General features: G+C 45.7%; 1 protein-coding gene across 1 annotated transcript in view; it reads left to right on the top strand.

Moving 5' to 3' along the window:
* OTUD4 (OTU deubiquitinase 4) overlaps positions 1–16,960 on the top strand; it is a 389,728-nt gene that overhangs the window by 72,743 nt on the left and 300,025 nt on the right. The window contains exons 2-3 of the mRNA XM_085641615.1: positions 3,335–3,418; positions 8,234–8,284. Of these exons, the coding sequence (XP_085497741.1) occupies positions 3,335–3,418; positions 8,234–8,284 (135 nt within the window). The remainder of the gene's footprint in view (positions 1–3,334; positions 3,419–8,233; positions 8,285–16,960) is intronic.

Genomic DNA, 16,960 nt, shown 5'->3' with positions numbered 1-16,960 from the left:
TGGGCTAAAACTCTAAAAACATCCCCAGGATCCCCCTGCCTAAAGAGACCGTGCACCCGTGTTGGTGTTTTATTAAAGTTGTAACAGAAAAATGTTTTTCACAGTATTTCAAAAGCAGCATTGTGCTAAAATTGTCAAAACAGACACTTTTGAGCTCATCACCACGAGCTCCGAACCCCATGCCCCAGAGGGAGGGCTGCGATAATCACATTACAACCAGCCTGCCTGCCCCACTCCCTTTTAACACATCAGCACAGCAACATGTTACTGGATTTAGGAACATTCACCCCACCCCCCCACGTCCCTACCCCCAACCCCAGGAATAAACGAGCATTGGCATAGCCAATAGGTCTCGCCTTTGGGACCTTATAAGTGCTTAGCCATGCAACAGTTAATGTTGTTGCTCCAAGGATATTGCGCGGCATAACTAAACACTTAAAAGGTCCCAAAGGCGAGACCTATTGGCTATGCCAATGCTTGTTTCTTTTGAAGGGGCATCCCTAGATGGCTGCCAACACTTCCTAGATGATGTGTTGGCAGCCAGTCATTGCTCTGCAGATCTCTGCACGCGCTCGTTATTATTCACGAATTAGCCGTGATTGCAGATATATAAATTTATCTGCAACTACTGAACGGATTTACACCAAATAACAAAAAGCACAATCTGCGAAACAAAAGCTAGCGTTCGGCCACATTTGGCGTCATTCCATCCAGCGGTTCAGATGGGAAATCTCGGCCCCCGTTATCGGATCACCCTGAAACTTTCAGTGCGCAACAAGAATCACTGTGTGTGTGTGTGTGTGTGTGTCTGTCTGTCTGTCTGTCTGTCTGTCTGTCTGATATATACCAAGCTACAGGTGCATCTGGGCATCCTGCAGCACCTGAGAGCCATAGTAAACTGCGACCCAACCTACCCGGTAGCTAGGCATTTCAAGGAGGTACATGGTAACAACTTGGACCACCTCCAATTCTCAGTAATTGATCACATACCAACACTGAGACGGGGAGGTAATAGGGAGAAGCTGTTGCGTCAGTTAGAGAGTAAATACATCTTGCAGTTCAACACTAAGGCACCCGCAGGGTTGAACACCAGTGAAGACCTGCACCATTTCCTTTAAATAGACTTTAAAATGAGTTCAAAAAGAGTCTATCAGTGGCATTCAAAGATGACATCATACTTGTATGCATGTTTTTCTGTTGCCTCACTTCAACACTGTATATACTTTGTTGGCCAATCTGTTTCTGGTTTTGTTTTTATGTACATATGTATTCAGGCTAATTATTTGTTTTATTTCTGTGCACTATACATATTGCGATGCACTCTTGGTTTCTATTTTGAAGTCACGTCATTCACTTTAGGCGAATATAGAACGTCCATAGGTTCTAAAGCCTCTAATCAGTTTGAAATATACGTGACTACATTGGGCTCATATGATGGTATATCGTTACCCACGATATGAACGTTTCCGCATCTGAACATCATCTTGTATTTTAATCAGCACTGGATGGAAGAGGCATCATTAAAATAACACTTTCTCACTGTATATAAGCACTAAGCACACACGCCTCTTCGCACTGTTTGATACCACAATCGCACATCCCTCACACTCACAATTCTATCTCAGTATATTCTAGTGGTGCAAGTTCCTGCATTGATGTAGCAATATTGCTTTAATATTGTAGTTAGGTTACACTATGATCTTCTATGTTCCATCCTTTGCTACCTAGCCCCACAGACGCAAGCGTATATCATGCGGCGCCCGTTCAAATTAAGTTTACATTCTAGTTACCATTAATAGCATGCACTAGTTCTGGTTGCCTTTTCACAGCATGTCACTATCGGGCACTTACGTCCTTATAGATCAGCGCATGTTGTTCCGGATTTGACTGGATTACAGTGAAGCTCATCTAGAGATCACTTAGGATGCATCTCATGTGGCCGACTCGTAAGACATTTATTGCGATTGCCATTTGTTTTCCTTCATTTTCTACTTTCTCAGTCAGCCGATTAGTCTGTCTACCATGTCAATGCATAACTCACTACTGTTTGTCATTTCTACCATTGGCAGCAAAGAGGTACTACCGCAAAAACGAACCACATGTAGTAAAATGCTAGACTCCCGAGCCTCTTTACCACGGTGAGCTGGAACCCCTGTACATCCAACTAATGTGCACATCTACCAAAGAGAGAACACACCGTGGCTCTGCTGCTTGCCCAAGCGTATTTATTAAATCACTGCAACAACGTTACTCAACACGTTTCGGAGCTCTCGACTCCTTATTCACGCACAGAGAGCTCCGAAACGCGTTGAGTAATGTTATTGCAGTGATTTAATAAATACGATTGGACAGGCAGTAGAGCCGCGGTGTGTTTCTCTATGGTAGATGTGCACATTGTTGTGTATGTATATATATATATATCTCCAATCCTGCTCCCAAAGAAGGCACGCGCACAGACTCCCTCGACCCCGAGCTCAGAGAGACGCGTTTCGCAGAAGGCTTTCTATATATATAGTATATTAATGATGGACTTACTATCCACTTGTTGTATGTCTATGTATCATTAAGAAGTAGGTTCAGACGAGAAGTAATCATGACATTTGTTTTATCCATGATCTATGAGTTGTCATTCTCGCCAAATGAAGCGAGGCACATGGCATTGATGATCTCCATATTGGCATACTTCTAGTTAGAACCAACAAGATTGTCAACAAGTGCTTCACCCCTTGTTGGCAAAATCTGCATGACCAGTTCATGTGTTTCTGCCGGACTGGATTAATTGCATTCTTCAATTTTTTATTTGTGTTGGAAAATTGCTCTTGTATAATCATATAGCTGCGTTTCCTAGTGAGGATTGATGGGTGTTTAAATTTGCCATGCTTTGCTTCTCATAAAAGCACTATCTTTCCTGAAATTAATTACAGTTGCATTTTTTGTCTTTCCTGGAAGTAGTCCTGGAGTATTTCAGGGAGTGACGTTTAGCAATTGGCCCCTTGTGTTACCATTTCTTACCTACATAATTTGTGCCTTTGTGATCTTGCTCAGAGTGTTTACTTTTCACACTCCTATAGCCTATCTAGCGTTCTTTAAAGGCAACATCCAGTGCTACCCAGATTTGTGCTGGGGCAAAGAGTCTCCTTAGGCAATATTGTTTTCCCTTTGTACCAAAGTCTTATTTCAGGGGTCTTGGCATTAAAAAGCTAGTGTTACATGTTTATGATGTTCCTTTCTAGCAGCACAGCTGGCGAAGCAGCTCTCCTTTGATTAATTTAATCCAGTAATTCATGGGTTTTTATCATAAGTCTGTGTATCACCTTTTTTTTTCTTTCCTCAGGTGCTGCACTCTCAGGCAAGGCATTATGACATCCGGCTAGCTTGCATTGACTATCTGAGAGAACACAGAAGCACATTTGAAGCGGTAAGTGCAGTTGTTTCTTTTCTTGTATTGTTCCTCTCATTAATTAAGTCTAGTTTCACGTCACAGCTGTCTGCAACACCTACTGTTAGAAATTCTTTTAAATTTACATAGACTGGGCTTTGGTTCTATCCAGAGGACTAGTTCTCTCTCACGCCATGCTATTGTCTGTGCGGTGGATCATTTTGCCTTCTATGGAGTGTTTCCATTAGAATGCATAGGGGACTATTTTGCATCTCAAAATGATACTGAAATCCTCACACGTTAATACTTAATCTCATAGAGAAATTAATTACTTTTGTTTAGATGTTTAACTGTAGCACTCTTTTTATTGTTTTATCCTGGATTCAAAATGCAACCCAGACCTATTGGCATTGTCAGTACATATTATCTCAGGTTTGCATGAGGCAGTCAGCTTAGTATTTACTTCAGTTTAAATAGCCCCCTCTAATAGGAGACAGCTAAGTGTTGAGCCTCCTAATCTCCTGCTGCAATTAGTGTCTGTGTAAGTCTAACACAAGGTACCTCATGTCACAGCAGTTGAGTTTGAGTGTTTTTTATATGTTCTGGGTTTTGATTAGAGTACTAATTTTGAACGATTTTGGTCACTGTAGAGGAAATCAATGAATTTGTTTCTAAAATGTAATCTCTGTCACTATCTTGTTAAAGGACCTTAAAATGTAAAAATAGGCTAAAAAGGTGCAGTTCTTGTCAGATGGAGGCAGTTTGGGAAGGAAGCAGCTATGCCAGGAGTTTAAGCTGGTAGATGTTAAAAGCGAGTGTCCCCATCCGTTCAGAAACAAGTCAATACCAGGTAAGAAAAGGGAGCCTTAGACAAAGAAAAGTATTAAGAAAACAGCATGTGACATTCTGAAAGAGAAAGAATTGTTTATGTCACAGGAAAATAAACTGCCTAAGAAAGTATGAGGGAGAAAAGGGAGAGAGAGAGAGTGTTGTTTCTTTGTAAAGGGCAGATTTAAAAAAAAAAAAGATTTTATTGAGTTTGTGGAGATCAATACAGGATTTCCATACGATGATGGACTTGTAGATCATTACATTTGTATATAGGAGAGAAATGACAGCCCTCATCTTATCCAGTATCATAGGATTACACACTTTAAACAAAAACAACGGCATAAAACTAATCCCAATTCTGCGTCTAGTCACTTGCACATATCTCATGGTTACCTGTGTCACTGTTACAGGTGTATGATGACAGTGTAAACCCTCAATCTTTATTGGCCTGTTACCACTTCATTCGTAAAGAGTGAATTTAATACAAAACCATTACACTAACAATAAAATCAAAGAAAATTGAAAAAGTAAAACAGTTCACATGATCTTGTCATTGCTTTACAACTGAACGTATGTTTCCGTTAAAAAAGGTCTTAAAGAATACAATTCTGTGTGTGCTCATTTAAAGAGCAATTGTACAAGTTTATCAGAATGGCAGATTTTTAAAGTGACAGGGCTCAGAGCAACAATCTTTGTCCAGCCATAATTTGATTTTCCGAGCCCCTTCCTTAAAGAGATGGTGAAGGAAACTGAATGACCTGACAGTTTTTCTGCATAATGACCTAAGGTAACTGAATGCAATAACACAATATTACATATATCGCTGTCTCAATGGATTATATATATACACTGAGGTTCATGAGGCATTTAGCTAGGTTCACTGTCCTTTAGTTTTTGTGCAGCTAGACTTAATAATTAAGGAAAATGGCAGTTCAGGATTGTGTACATCGGATTGAGACATGATATGATAGCCTGTCTACAGGAGTGAGAGAAAGAGAGAGACCAACAATGGCCGGTTGATGAGGGGCACAGATAAGAAGAGTTTTTGTGCCTTCTTTCACATTCTTTCTCATAGAATGCAACACCTTGCAGGAATGGCCTCTATCACATTGTTCGGTAAATAGCTCCCTTTACACAGAAGACTTGCTGTTGTTTGTGTGTTCGGGTCCAACGGTGTGTGGAGTTAGTTGATAAATTCGGTACGGTCTTAATCCTGAAACGAGGCCCTAGTCTTTCTGACCTAGAACTTTGTCATATTCATTTGATTCTTCTCTAGGTTACAGAGATCGTTTTTTGCAACAGCAGTCTTGCTCTTAAAGTAGATAGTTCTTTACTGGGAGTTTGTCAAAATGGATTTATGGGATTTGATTTTCTTCCAGTTGTTACTAAGTGGGCAACTCAGTCTGGAACAGTCGTTAGAGGCATGAGTAAAGGATTTGAAACTCCCTCCATTATTAGAAGCTTGTGAATCTGAATGAAGCAGCATATGGAATCAGTCTGGGTGAGATAGATGCTTTGAGGGGAACAGCAGGTTCTTCATGCTGACACTATTCAACTACAAAAAGTGAAGACACTTGGTAATGCAGTTATGTCCACCTTAACTAAGCCAGCATCATAACTGGATCAAACACACTTAACAAAGAAAACACACTGGCACCCCATTTGCTCACAGCAGAGCACAGATGTATTCTTGAATCCTCCTGAAGAAAAGTGCATGGAACTCAAAGGGATGGTTCTGGAGGATGTATACAATCCAGGATATGGTCACCATTTTGAAAAGAGTGTCAAGAATTGAGATTGGTAGTACGTTCATGCCAAGAAGGCCCTTTGTGTAAGACCTGTATATGGGTAGTAACGTTCAGCCTCCTACATGTATGGGTCATATGTAACATGAATCCCCAAGTATTAATAGTTATCGCTTACCACCCTCTATCCTCTCTGCAGTGGATATATTATAGATTTTATCCAGTTCCAAAAGTAGCGGCTGTCCTGTTCTTTGTCTTGCATCTATTGATGCCAGTGACTCTCTAAATACAGTGGACAGAACATCTACCGCCTTTTGGCTGATGTCCCACTCTACCAAACTCTAAATAAGGCACTAAGGGCCTTATGTAGGTAGCGTGACATTTACCACTTCATAAATACCGAATTTTACCGATTCGGTATTTATGAAGTGGTAAATGCTATGTAGGTAATCAGTCGGTAAAAATTACCGATTCGGAATTGGTCGGTAATTAAGAATCGGTATTTACTGATTCGGTAATGGTAACTGGCTTCCCATTGATTCCTATGGGCCAGGAGGCCCATAGGAATCCAAGGGAAGCCAGTTACCATTACCGAATCGGTAAATACCGATTCGGTAATGGGGGGAGCACAATCAAGGGTGGCAGGGTGTCACAATGACACCCTGTTGCACCCCTGATTCCTTCATGTGTGCACATGTGGCACACATACATGCCCTAAGGGCATGTATGTCTGCCACATTGCACACTTCTAAGGGCCAAAAAATGCTTTTTCTAAGACATTCGTCATTTACCACCAACTTTTAGTTGGTGGTAAATAACGAATCCACACAACACCCACACACTACCCCTACATCTCATTTCAGAATTCGGTATTTACCGAATCGGTAAAATTACCGATTCGGTAATTTTACCGATTCGGTAAATTACCGAATCCTGAAATGTTCCCCCTACATAGCAAAAGCCTAAATACCGGTCGGTAACGGTATATTTACCGAAAACCGGCCGTTACCGACCGGTATTAGGCTACCTACATATGGCCCTAAGACTCTTAAACATTCTCATGTTTTGTGCTGAAGGAATCCAAGTAGCCCTAAAATTCTGAGGAAGCCCCTTCTCTTCGTAACTTCAATCTCTCCTTCCTACCATTGTGGTGTTTCTGAAATTGCTAGGCCTATGCAGTACCAAAATACTGTTGATAAAAGATTTGTTTTTGTTTATATTGGAGGGTGTGATCAAGTGAAACCTGTGGGAGTCACTTAAAGCACATTGGCATGTTCTGTTGAAGCACTGGTATGCCTGGACACTGGACTGAGAATTGCTGGTGATTAGCAAATTTGAAGTCAATGGTTGCTCTATTTGTAAAGTTTGAAAATTTGAGTAAAAATAAAAACATTTGTCAATTAGCATTTATTTATGCTCCAGCCTCTTGGAAACTTGTTCCTAAACTGCAGTGGCCAGGAAAGCTTTAGTATGTTCAGGATCCTGCCGACCATCTTTTTCAAGAATCATGAGGTGGGACCATATTTCTGGGCTCTGCCGTCTCTAACACCAGGTCTGTGTTTGCTGCCAATGTTGGTTAATTCATTGATTTTTCAGGGCTGAGAAGGGTACCTGTTATTCCCTTTTCCAAGTTATGTCATCCTCCAGTTAGCTGTTTGTACTCTTTCATTTTCCAAGCTTAAAAGGACGAGGCATATTTGATTTGAGATGAGAACGTCCTGGGTGTGTTTTCATAGTTAGTTAAATTACTGAGCACAGTTTTCTGATGTGCATACTCTTGATCACTCTTTGATCCACTTACCTGATTAAAGCATTGGCAAATGACAAGCACCCCAAAAAGTAAAAAATCTCACATTTGTATGGGTTTTTTTTTCTCCGTTTTTGCTTCACAAGCCCTACCTGCATCATGAAGAATGATACATGCCAACATTTTAATTGTGTGCCTCAACAAAAATGTATATTCCTTTATTTAGCTTTTAAATCAAGTTGAACGATTTAGTGAGCCTCAGGATTTCTTTGAAATGTGGTAAAGGTGTGTGACATCTTTTTCAAATGATTCAGAAAGGCCCTATATGTGGTAGGAATTTTTAAAGCTGAGGCGGAAAGGCTTGTTGGCCATAATAAAAAGGTGAAAACACTTGATTTTTGCTTGCTCCACTGCTCTAAATTTCAGAAGAGTAGTTAGTCATTACACCCTGGAAATAACTGCTTGCATGTGATTCGCTTAGTCATAAACTTTATCGTCCTATAACACTTTTGTATTGCTCTTGTGTTCTAGTTTATTGAGGGGCCATTTGAAGAATATTTAAAACGATTAGAAAATCCACAGGTATGTATTGAAGATCAGACATGCACAGCTGGTATTATTTTATTGTGTTGCAGTAGATTTATATTTGTAAGTTTACTATTTTGCTCTTAGATGCCTTTGACTACTTATATTCTTGTAAGAGTGCATGCTTGACCATCTGTACAGCGTCCACCTCCCCCCGGTATTGCTCGTAGAGCAAGAAGACCTAGAATTGCTTATTACTGTAATGTGTTAAGCGGGTAACATGGAATATGGTCCAGAAGTTACCCTATATTCTCTTACAAATGATTTGGGCAGAACTTCAATTCCTCTTGTGCTTTAGCCATTGGCTCCCTTGATTTAACAAAAAGACATCCATTTAGCAACTGTTGGGACTGGCAAAACTTTATCCAGCATGTCCAATTCTAACCTGACAGGCATTAAAAATCTCTGATCTTGTGAGCGGACCAATGGTACCCTCCTATTTTGCTTATGCTGCTGAGAAGTAAAATGAAAATGGACAGTTGAGTGATCTAGAGACTCATTACCTGAGATATCGTAAGACTGTGTTGCTGTGACAGATTGTTCTCTTTCCCTGACCACTTCTGAGAACACAATTGCACATATTGTATTCTGAATATTAATAGCCTTGTTAATATTTTAATTACAGGGTGCAAAAAAATAATACTATGTTGATCATGAGATTAAGATTGTCAACAGCTGTTTTCCTTTGAATCCGACTTCATAAATTCGATTTATCCGTGGTCATATCCTGTCTCAACGGAGGCAAAGTCCTACTTGCAAGCCATCCTAGAGACACATCTGTCTCCCCTAACCCCTTCAGACGGTGACATAGAGTGTTTCTGGATATGATAGGTGTTATTTCTTCTTGAAAGAAACTGTTTGGTATAGCTACGATCTGTAATCCCTCTAAACTGTAGTAGGCGATGGGCTTAGCAAACAGTGGGATGTGGTTGAGGCTGTATCTGCTGAAATCTCTCTTCCAACCCTAATTCACATTACTGCAGTCTAATGCATCTGACAGTGGAGGTATTCTCATATTAAGGTCAGTTGGCCTAATTTAACAAAATTCTATGGCTATTGACGAAGAGGTTCAGGAAAGGCACCCTGAACTGAGCATGGGGCTCTTTGTTGTATGGGTGAAAGGGCGCACTCCTGGTGGTGCGTTGAACAGGCTCCAGTCGATGACTAAGCTCACAACCGTGTCCTTGGAAATGATGAGTAAGAGATCTGTGAGCTCATTCGCCACCATCCAGCAGCACAGTGACTTGATCTGTAAGACAGTAAGAGGTCAATCAATCCCTTTTAGGGTACAGAGATAGTATTTCTGTTGCGTGCATGGACATCAAGAGAGAAAGAAGGATCCCAGAGGTTCCATCAGGGATAAAAGAATACGTGGTGACACCAGCCGCATGCATGAGGCACGTAGCTTGCATTTATGTTGCTCCAATCAGATGTACAATCAGGGTAATGGTGACTTGTTGATCAGAGCCTACTCACATTCCCTACCATTCCTGCGCCATCCTCCAAAATAAATAAATTGCAGTGTTTTCTGACTGTTGTGTCCCTATTGGGATATCCTCTAAGGATGCAAAAGGATGTCACTGCAGCACCTCTGTGGACATTAGAAAATCTGACTATGCACAGCTTGTTCCCTGAATGTCAGTTAAACAAAGTTATCCGTTGTATAATAAGCAGTAGCATCTCTTTATGCATGTGCAGGGTCCAGATTTTGTAATTTCAACATATGTTATTTCAGTTTTGAAAATAATTTTGTAAATCCAACATGCCCAATTAAACAGTCAGTCATAGAAAACAACATTTTGAAATGAAGCATCGAAACATTGTTCCTATATTTATGCTTTTAAGTGTGAGGAAACTGACACTACTTCTTTAAAGGTTTAGAAATTGCATTGTCAAATCCTATATGTTGTGGTCAACTTGGTAGTTTGTTTCCTCCAGTGAATTTCGGGGATCCTGAATACGTTTGGATTTGTAATTTTTTAAAAACAATTCTTTAATCAGAATTCAAAGGTTAAGAGGCATCATTTGCAAACTTCCTCGACAGGTGCATACAATAAAAAATAAAAAAAATGGACGACATTGTCGGAAAAAGCAGTGGAACAATCAAGCAAAAACAAAACCACAGACATGGGTACAGGAGCAAATACAACTGCAAAAAGAGGGGGGACTATATCCCATCTAAACAGCGTGCCTTACTTGAGAGCATGCTCACCATAACTCAGAGACACTACCCTACCTATATGCCAACCCATCAGCTCCACCCTTGCTCAACCAGACCCCCACATAGCCGTAGGAAGGGGCCCCATACTTTCTCGAAGACAGGTTGGTAGTCTTGAAATTTTTACATGTGCCGCTCATACGTGTCCAATCTTTATAGCTCCTCCAACCATTCTGGGTGTGTGAGCACCTGAGGAGAGTGCCAGTGGTGAAGAATACATATCTTGGCCAACATGATGGCCGTCCACAGCCACTGTCACAAATGGAAAGACACGTCCTCCACATCTTTAAAGTACCAGAGGCACCTTTGCCTAGTCCTTGAGGGAACGTAGAGTATAGAGTCTGCCACACAGAATGCCACTTGGGCACCAGGGTCGAATAGGACCAAAGAACATGGAACAAATCACACACACCAGAGGAGCAGCACCAACAGGTATCCTTCAGCAGAAGCCGAGCTCTGCAGAGCTTATACAGCATCCACTGCCAGTTATGGAGAATCTTGAAGTAAGAGTACTTCAGACCTCCCTACCTAAGGGAGTGGTAGTGGCAATCTAAAATCTCCCGACAGAAGATTCTGTGCCCAGATATTCCTGCCAGTAGACCGGAGAAGAGCTGTGCGTGTCCTGAGAGTAAAGACTGTCATTGAGGATTTGATACAGATTCAAGACTGCCCCCAAGCAAGGCCCCATAGCTGGAGGTGATCCAGCACCGGTAAGTTGTAGAGGGTCAGGTCCCAGAAGATCCCTTAGGCTGGCATTTGTGATCCCTTAGGCAGTGTCACAACTGCCAGTAATGCCACAATGGCGACTGAGGAAGGTGAAGGTGATATGTCGATATTAGCGCTATAAACAAATGAAATCATCCCCCTCCAGCAGGTGTGGTATGGTCTGAATTTCCCGTTCCACCCAAAGCATCTAGGAGATTGGGTGGTGTGCAACAGTAATGCCCACATTTGACCGCACCAGCACCCCTATATGAACCGCAAGATGACCCCCCTGTAGCCAATGGACTTCCTTCCACGTCGCCCATAGAGTTGGGTGGCGATGCAACGTGCGGCTCCCACGTTGTACAGGAGTCCCATACTGTCAGGGGTTTGTGCACCGGTGTATTCTCTGGTGCCCCATGACAGAAAAGAATCCAAGGGCACCAGCAGAGAGGCCGCCTGAGAAAGATGGTGCACAAGTTAGTACAGGCTCATGTCTGGCAAACGTAAGCCCCCAGCCCCAGTGTCAGCATTCAGCCTGGCAGTTTTAAATTGAGGTCTCCTGCTCACCTTCACAAACCACTTAATATGACTGTCAATGGTCCGAAAACAAGAGGGGTAGCATGCTGAAAACCTAATTGAGCTAGGGGCCGTAATCATCTTCACCATTTGGACTCTTCCCCCATAGGGATGCCTGCATAGCAGACAACCAAGCAAAGTCCTGCTCCATGCATGCCATAAGGGGTTGAATGTTAACCTGTACCATATTAGAACGGCCCCTGATGATCAGGAGGCCCAAATATTTCAGTACCCTAGGTTTCCTTGTGAAGTTAAAAGCTGCCAAAATGGGTTGCGGTAAACAGAACATCAACAGGAGCGCCTCACTCTTGATCCAATTAATCTTGTAACTCGAGAAGACCAAAAATATGTCAATCAAAGAAATAATATGCGTAACAGAACCCCTCCCACCCCCGTCACGCAAGGATAGTAAAATGTCATCTGTATAAAGCAGAATCTTTAATTCGCCTGCAGGGGTATCCATATCAACCGACTGTTGGATGGCGGCTGCTAAGATTTCCAGTGCCATGGAAAACAAGAACGGGTAAAATGGACATCCCTTCCTCGTCCCCCTTAGGATAGAAAAAGGTTTGCAACAAGTGACTGCATAATCAACTTGATGGTGGGGGAGGTGTAAAGCCAAACAACCAGAATCCAGCCCAGCCTTGTCCAAAATGTGGAATAAGTACCAACACTCCACCCTATCGAAAGCCTTCTCAGTGTCTAGAGACAGAAGCAGCTTAACGTCTCTGTCATCATGGACATACCACAGGATGTTTGCCAGGAGGCGCATATGATTGCGTGAGGAACGGCTGGGCATGAATCTCACTTGGTAGTTATGGATAACATTTGGGTCCCCCTGCTTGAGACGAGTCACAGGAATGTTTGCAAGCACCATCATGTCCACATTGAGAAGCAAAATGGGGCAGTTTCTCCCACAACTAGTGGGATCCTTATTGTGATTTTAAAATTAGGCTGAATGCTTTGTTGTATTTAGGGCAGAGGTTGTTGGGGTGTTACAGCTTTTTAACGATTTTGAAAAGCAGTTAGACCCCCAGGTCTTTGTTAGTCTTATAGAACTCTATTAGGAACTAGTCTTCTGTAGTAGGGGATCTCTGTGTATAGTCATAATCTAGTGAATAGTCCCGCCCATGTGCGCGGACCCCGGAGCAATAAAAATAATCTCTTAAGTTGTCAAGTCATGCAGACCTGCATCCACACTTAAGAGAGAATTTCAAAGAGAGATAATGCAGCCTATATCCACAGGCTACACTGTCCAGTACTTCAACTAGAAAGAATTCCACCAGCAACCACTAACCGCCCTGCCTGTCCAGCTTTTTCCATAGAGAAAGAAACCTGCCTCTTCCAGCAAAAGCCTCTGGAATTATAGAGAGGAAGGAATGGACAGACAAGCCTCATAGGCTGCCATTATGTGGCTCAGAACAGGATACTGTGCCTTTAAGAAAACTTTCCAGAACTTTTCCAGTATCCCAGAATGCACAGCAGGTCCCTTTTACTTTCAGTTCTTTTTTCCGGCTCCTGCTAGCAGGACCCTGGAGGATTGAGCTCTCCCTTATCAAGGGTTTATTGGTGTTTTTTTGTCAATTTTTCAAGAGTTTAGTGTTCTGGTGCTGTCAACATGCCTGGCTTGTTCGACAAGTGCCCAGAGTGCGACAGAAAGAAGGCTAAGTCAGATCCACACAAGGTGTGTATAGGCTGCCTTCCCCAGTCCCATGTGCCTGAGGAGTGTGATATCAGCCACTCGTTCTCAGCCAGGACCCTGAGGGAAAGAATGAAGATCAGGCTCCAAGTCCTGGAGGACAGAAGGCTGAAGGCACAAGGTGGGTCAGGAGGGGCTGATTCTGCCCATGCTGAGGCCTCTGGGGGGCTCCCCAGGGGCAGGAAGACTGGCAAGCGCCCCCATTCTCCACCGGCGTCGATGACGTCGACTAAGGCGTCGAGAGGGATGACCACGGTGTGTTCACCGTCCCCCCAGGGCTCTGGGGAGAAGCGACGTCGAGGGAACTGATCGGACCGCCGTCGGCGACTTCGGCATCGTCGACGCCGTCAACGTCTCCGTCGAGGCATCGACGTCGAGATCAGGCCCGGCGTCGGCGCTCACCGTCGAGGGGAGGTCGCCGTTCGCCGTCGGCGAAGAGGAGGCGTTCGCCGTCGAGATGTTCGCCGGCGAGGCGTTCGCCATCGAGGCGTTCGCCGTCGACGTCGTGGAGACGATCGACATCACGGAGGCAATCGACGTCACGGAGGCGGTCGACGTCGAAGAAGGATTCATCGATGTCGAGGAGGTGCAGGGGGCGCCCGGACACCAGGAGTCCCTCGACAGAGTCCCCGGGATCGGGGTACTCAGTGGTCTATACGCCGCCGCCTCCTCCACCACCGCCGCTGACGCCACCACCACCGCCAACTCCTCCTCCTCCTCCTACTCCTCCTCCTCCTGCGATTCCACCTCGCAGGCCTTCGGGCCCACCACCGGTTCCAACGCGATCGGTCTCATTGCCCAGGTATCCGCCGCCGCCGCAGGGAACGCCTCAGCCACGGCGCCAGGGTAATCCACGGTCGCCGGGCCCGGCGAGGCCGGCGGACAGACCGAAGCCAAGAAGATCGCGCTCCCGCTCCGGACGGAGAGGGAGAACGCAGAGCCGTGGGCGTTCGTCCTCAACATCGAGACGGCGCCACAGGAGGCGCAGATCCAGATCGCGCACTCGATCATCGGCCTGGGACTTCTCTCCGACACTGACGGACTCACCCGGGACGAGGGTGTCGCCGGTTGACGATCTGGTCTCCTTCCAGGAGGTACTGCTGAGGGGTGCAGCCAAGTTGGGAATCACGGTGACGGTACTGACACCTACGACGTCCGTGATATTCGAGACGCTGCACAAAAAGCACTTGTCTCGCCCCCTGCTGCCTCTCGTGCCGGGACTGGTGGAGCCAGCTATGGAGTTGTTCCTCACTCCGGCAGTGACGAAATCCGCCCCCTCCCGGCTTATGAAGAAGTATCGGGCTCCGGACTCGGACCCGACCTTTTTAAGGACGGACCCTAAGCCAGATTCAGTCATTGTGAAGGCGGCGAGGAAGCAGCATGCTACCACCCCCTCATCGACAGTTCCGCCCGACAAGGAAAGCCGGTGGCTGGATTCGGCGGGCAGGAAGGTTTGTGGTTACGGCTGCCACCACCATGAAGGCGGCGAGTGCCGGGGCCCTGTTGGGGCGTTACGACCGGGCTCTGTGGGAGTCTCTCCAGCAGTATGCGGAGCTGCTGCCTCGTGACAAGAGGGAAGACTTCTTGGAGACTCTGCGCGAGGGGATGCTAGTCTCCAACCAGGTGATCAGTGCGGCAGCGGATGTGTCCCTGCTGGCGGCGCATGGGTACTGTCATGGAGTCCACCAACGGCGGCACGCGTGGCTTCACCTCACCTTGCTCAAGCCGGAGGCTCAGCAGAGAGTGGCCAATCTGCCCTTCACGGGAGAAACCCTGTTCGGGCAACATGCGGACGACGAGATGGCCCGCATGAAGACGGAGGCGGAGACCCTGGCGGCTGTCGGTTTGGAGAAGCCAGAAAAGAAGAAACGCCCCTTCCAGAGACGGTTCGAGTCTGCGGGCAGAGGGCATGGGCAGGCCTCGGGACAGCAGCAGCACCAGCAGCAGCAGTTCCGTAAACCCTTCCAGAAACGCCAGAAGGGTAGAGGGGGCCAACAGTCCGCTCCGGCTACCAAGGGCCCGGCCGGGTTGCGGCCCTGAGCATTTACTTCCCCTGCAACCGTTACCCACTCCAGTGGGGGGAAGCATTCAATTTTTTCCGGCAGAGTGGAGAAAAATTACTCAGGACAAGTGGGTGCCGAATATTGTTTGCAATGGATACAGTCTTCGATTCATCAGCCCGCCTCCAGCGATTCCGCCGGTAAGCTCGCGGTAACAACTGCGAGAGCTCCAGGCGGAGGCAGACATCCTGTTAAGGAAAAAGGCGGTGGAAGACGTACCTCTGTCTCAAAGGGGAAGAGGTCTGTACTCTCGTTTCTTCCTGGTTCGCAAGAAGGACAAGAACGAGTTCAGGCCCATTCTGGATTTGCGGCAAGCAAACAAATGGATTCGCAGAGAGAAGTTTCGCATGCTGTCGTTGCATCAGATTTACCCTCAGCTGCAACAGGGAGACTGGCTCTGCGCCATAGACCTACAAGATGCGTACTTCCATGTGCCCATTGCACGGAAAGACAGGAAGTTCCTGCGGTTCCAAGATGGCGCCAATCATTATCAATACACAGTACTGCCATTCGGGCTAAAGTCTGCCCCAAGGACCTTCACGAAGTGCATGGCAGTGGTAGCGGCGCACCTACGAAGGAACAAGGTGTTTGTCTACCCGTACCTGGACGACTGGTTGATCAAGGCCTCCTCTTTTTCGGAAGCGCAGGCGCACTTCCGGAGGACGTGCGTTCTCTTGAACACGCTGGGGTTAAACGTCAACATGTCCAAATCTGTCCCGACTCCGGTCCAGTGCATACAGTACTTGGGGGCCTCCATCGATACACGGTCAGCAAGCGTGTCTCCTTCGGAGGAGAGACGGTTATTGCTCCTTCGGAAGGCTCAGGACCTCGTGGCCGCTCCATCGGCGACAGTGAGGAAGGTGTCTGTCACCTGGTGGGTCTAAACGGGCGTCTGCTGTGGCTTACAAATGAGACGAAGATAACGTCGATGCAGGTTTTTTTATTCTTTACAGCCAATAATACGTGAGGTCTCAAGGGGTCCGATTTTTTCCTGATCCGATGGTTCGCTGATCGGGAGGCTTCCTCTTCTTTTGTCCGAGGTGTGATCGGTAGCCTTCTCTCGTGTTCCCCAGATGTCTGTGGGCGTCTTCTCCCGGGCTGGCTCCGTCTACGCTGTTCTCTTCCGGAGCGTAAAAGGGAACGAGAGGGAAAGTGTCAGGCAAGGTATATCAGGATGAAATCAGGGACCCAGGGTAGGAGGTGAGGGGGTGGGGAGTCACCCGTGTGCTCTGGTGTCGAGTGGATACAACAACCTAAGTAAACGTGCCGTAGGTGGAGTGTGCGGGGATGACGAGCAACTAAGCGTTTAACGCTTGACTTTTGCGCCCCACTGTGACCGCCCGACCCAGCCCGCTACGCGGCTCCGTACTTAGGAGAGCCACACCTCTCCTGAGGGGTGGCTGGGCGAGTTGCCG

The sequence above is a fragment of the Triturus cristatus genome, chromosome 2_2 (assembly GCF_964204655.1).
Source record: "Triturus cristatus chromosome 2_2, aTriCri1.1, whole genome shotgun sequence".
In the NCBI taxonomy this organism is placed as follows: domain Eukaryota; kingdom Metazoa; phylum Chordata; class Amphibia; order Caudata; family Salamandridae; genus Triturus; species Triturus cristatus.
This window is presented reverse-complemented; position numbering and strand designations above follow the sequence as displayed.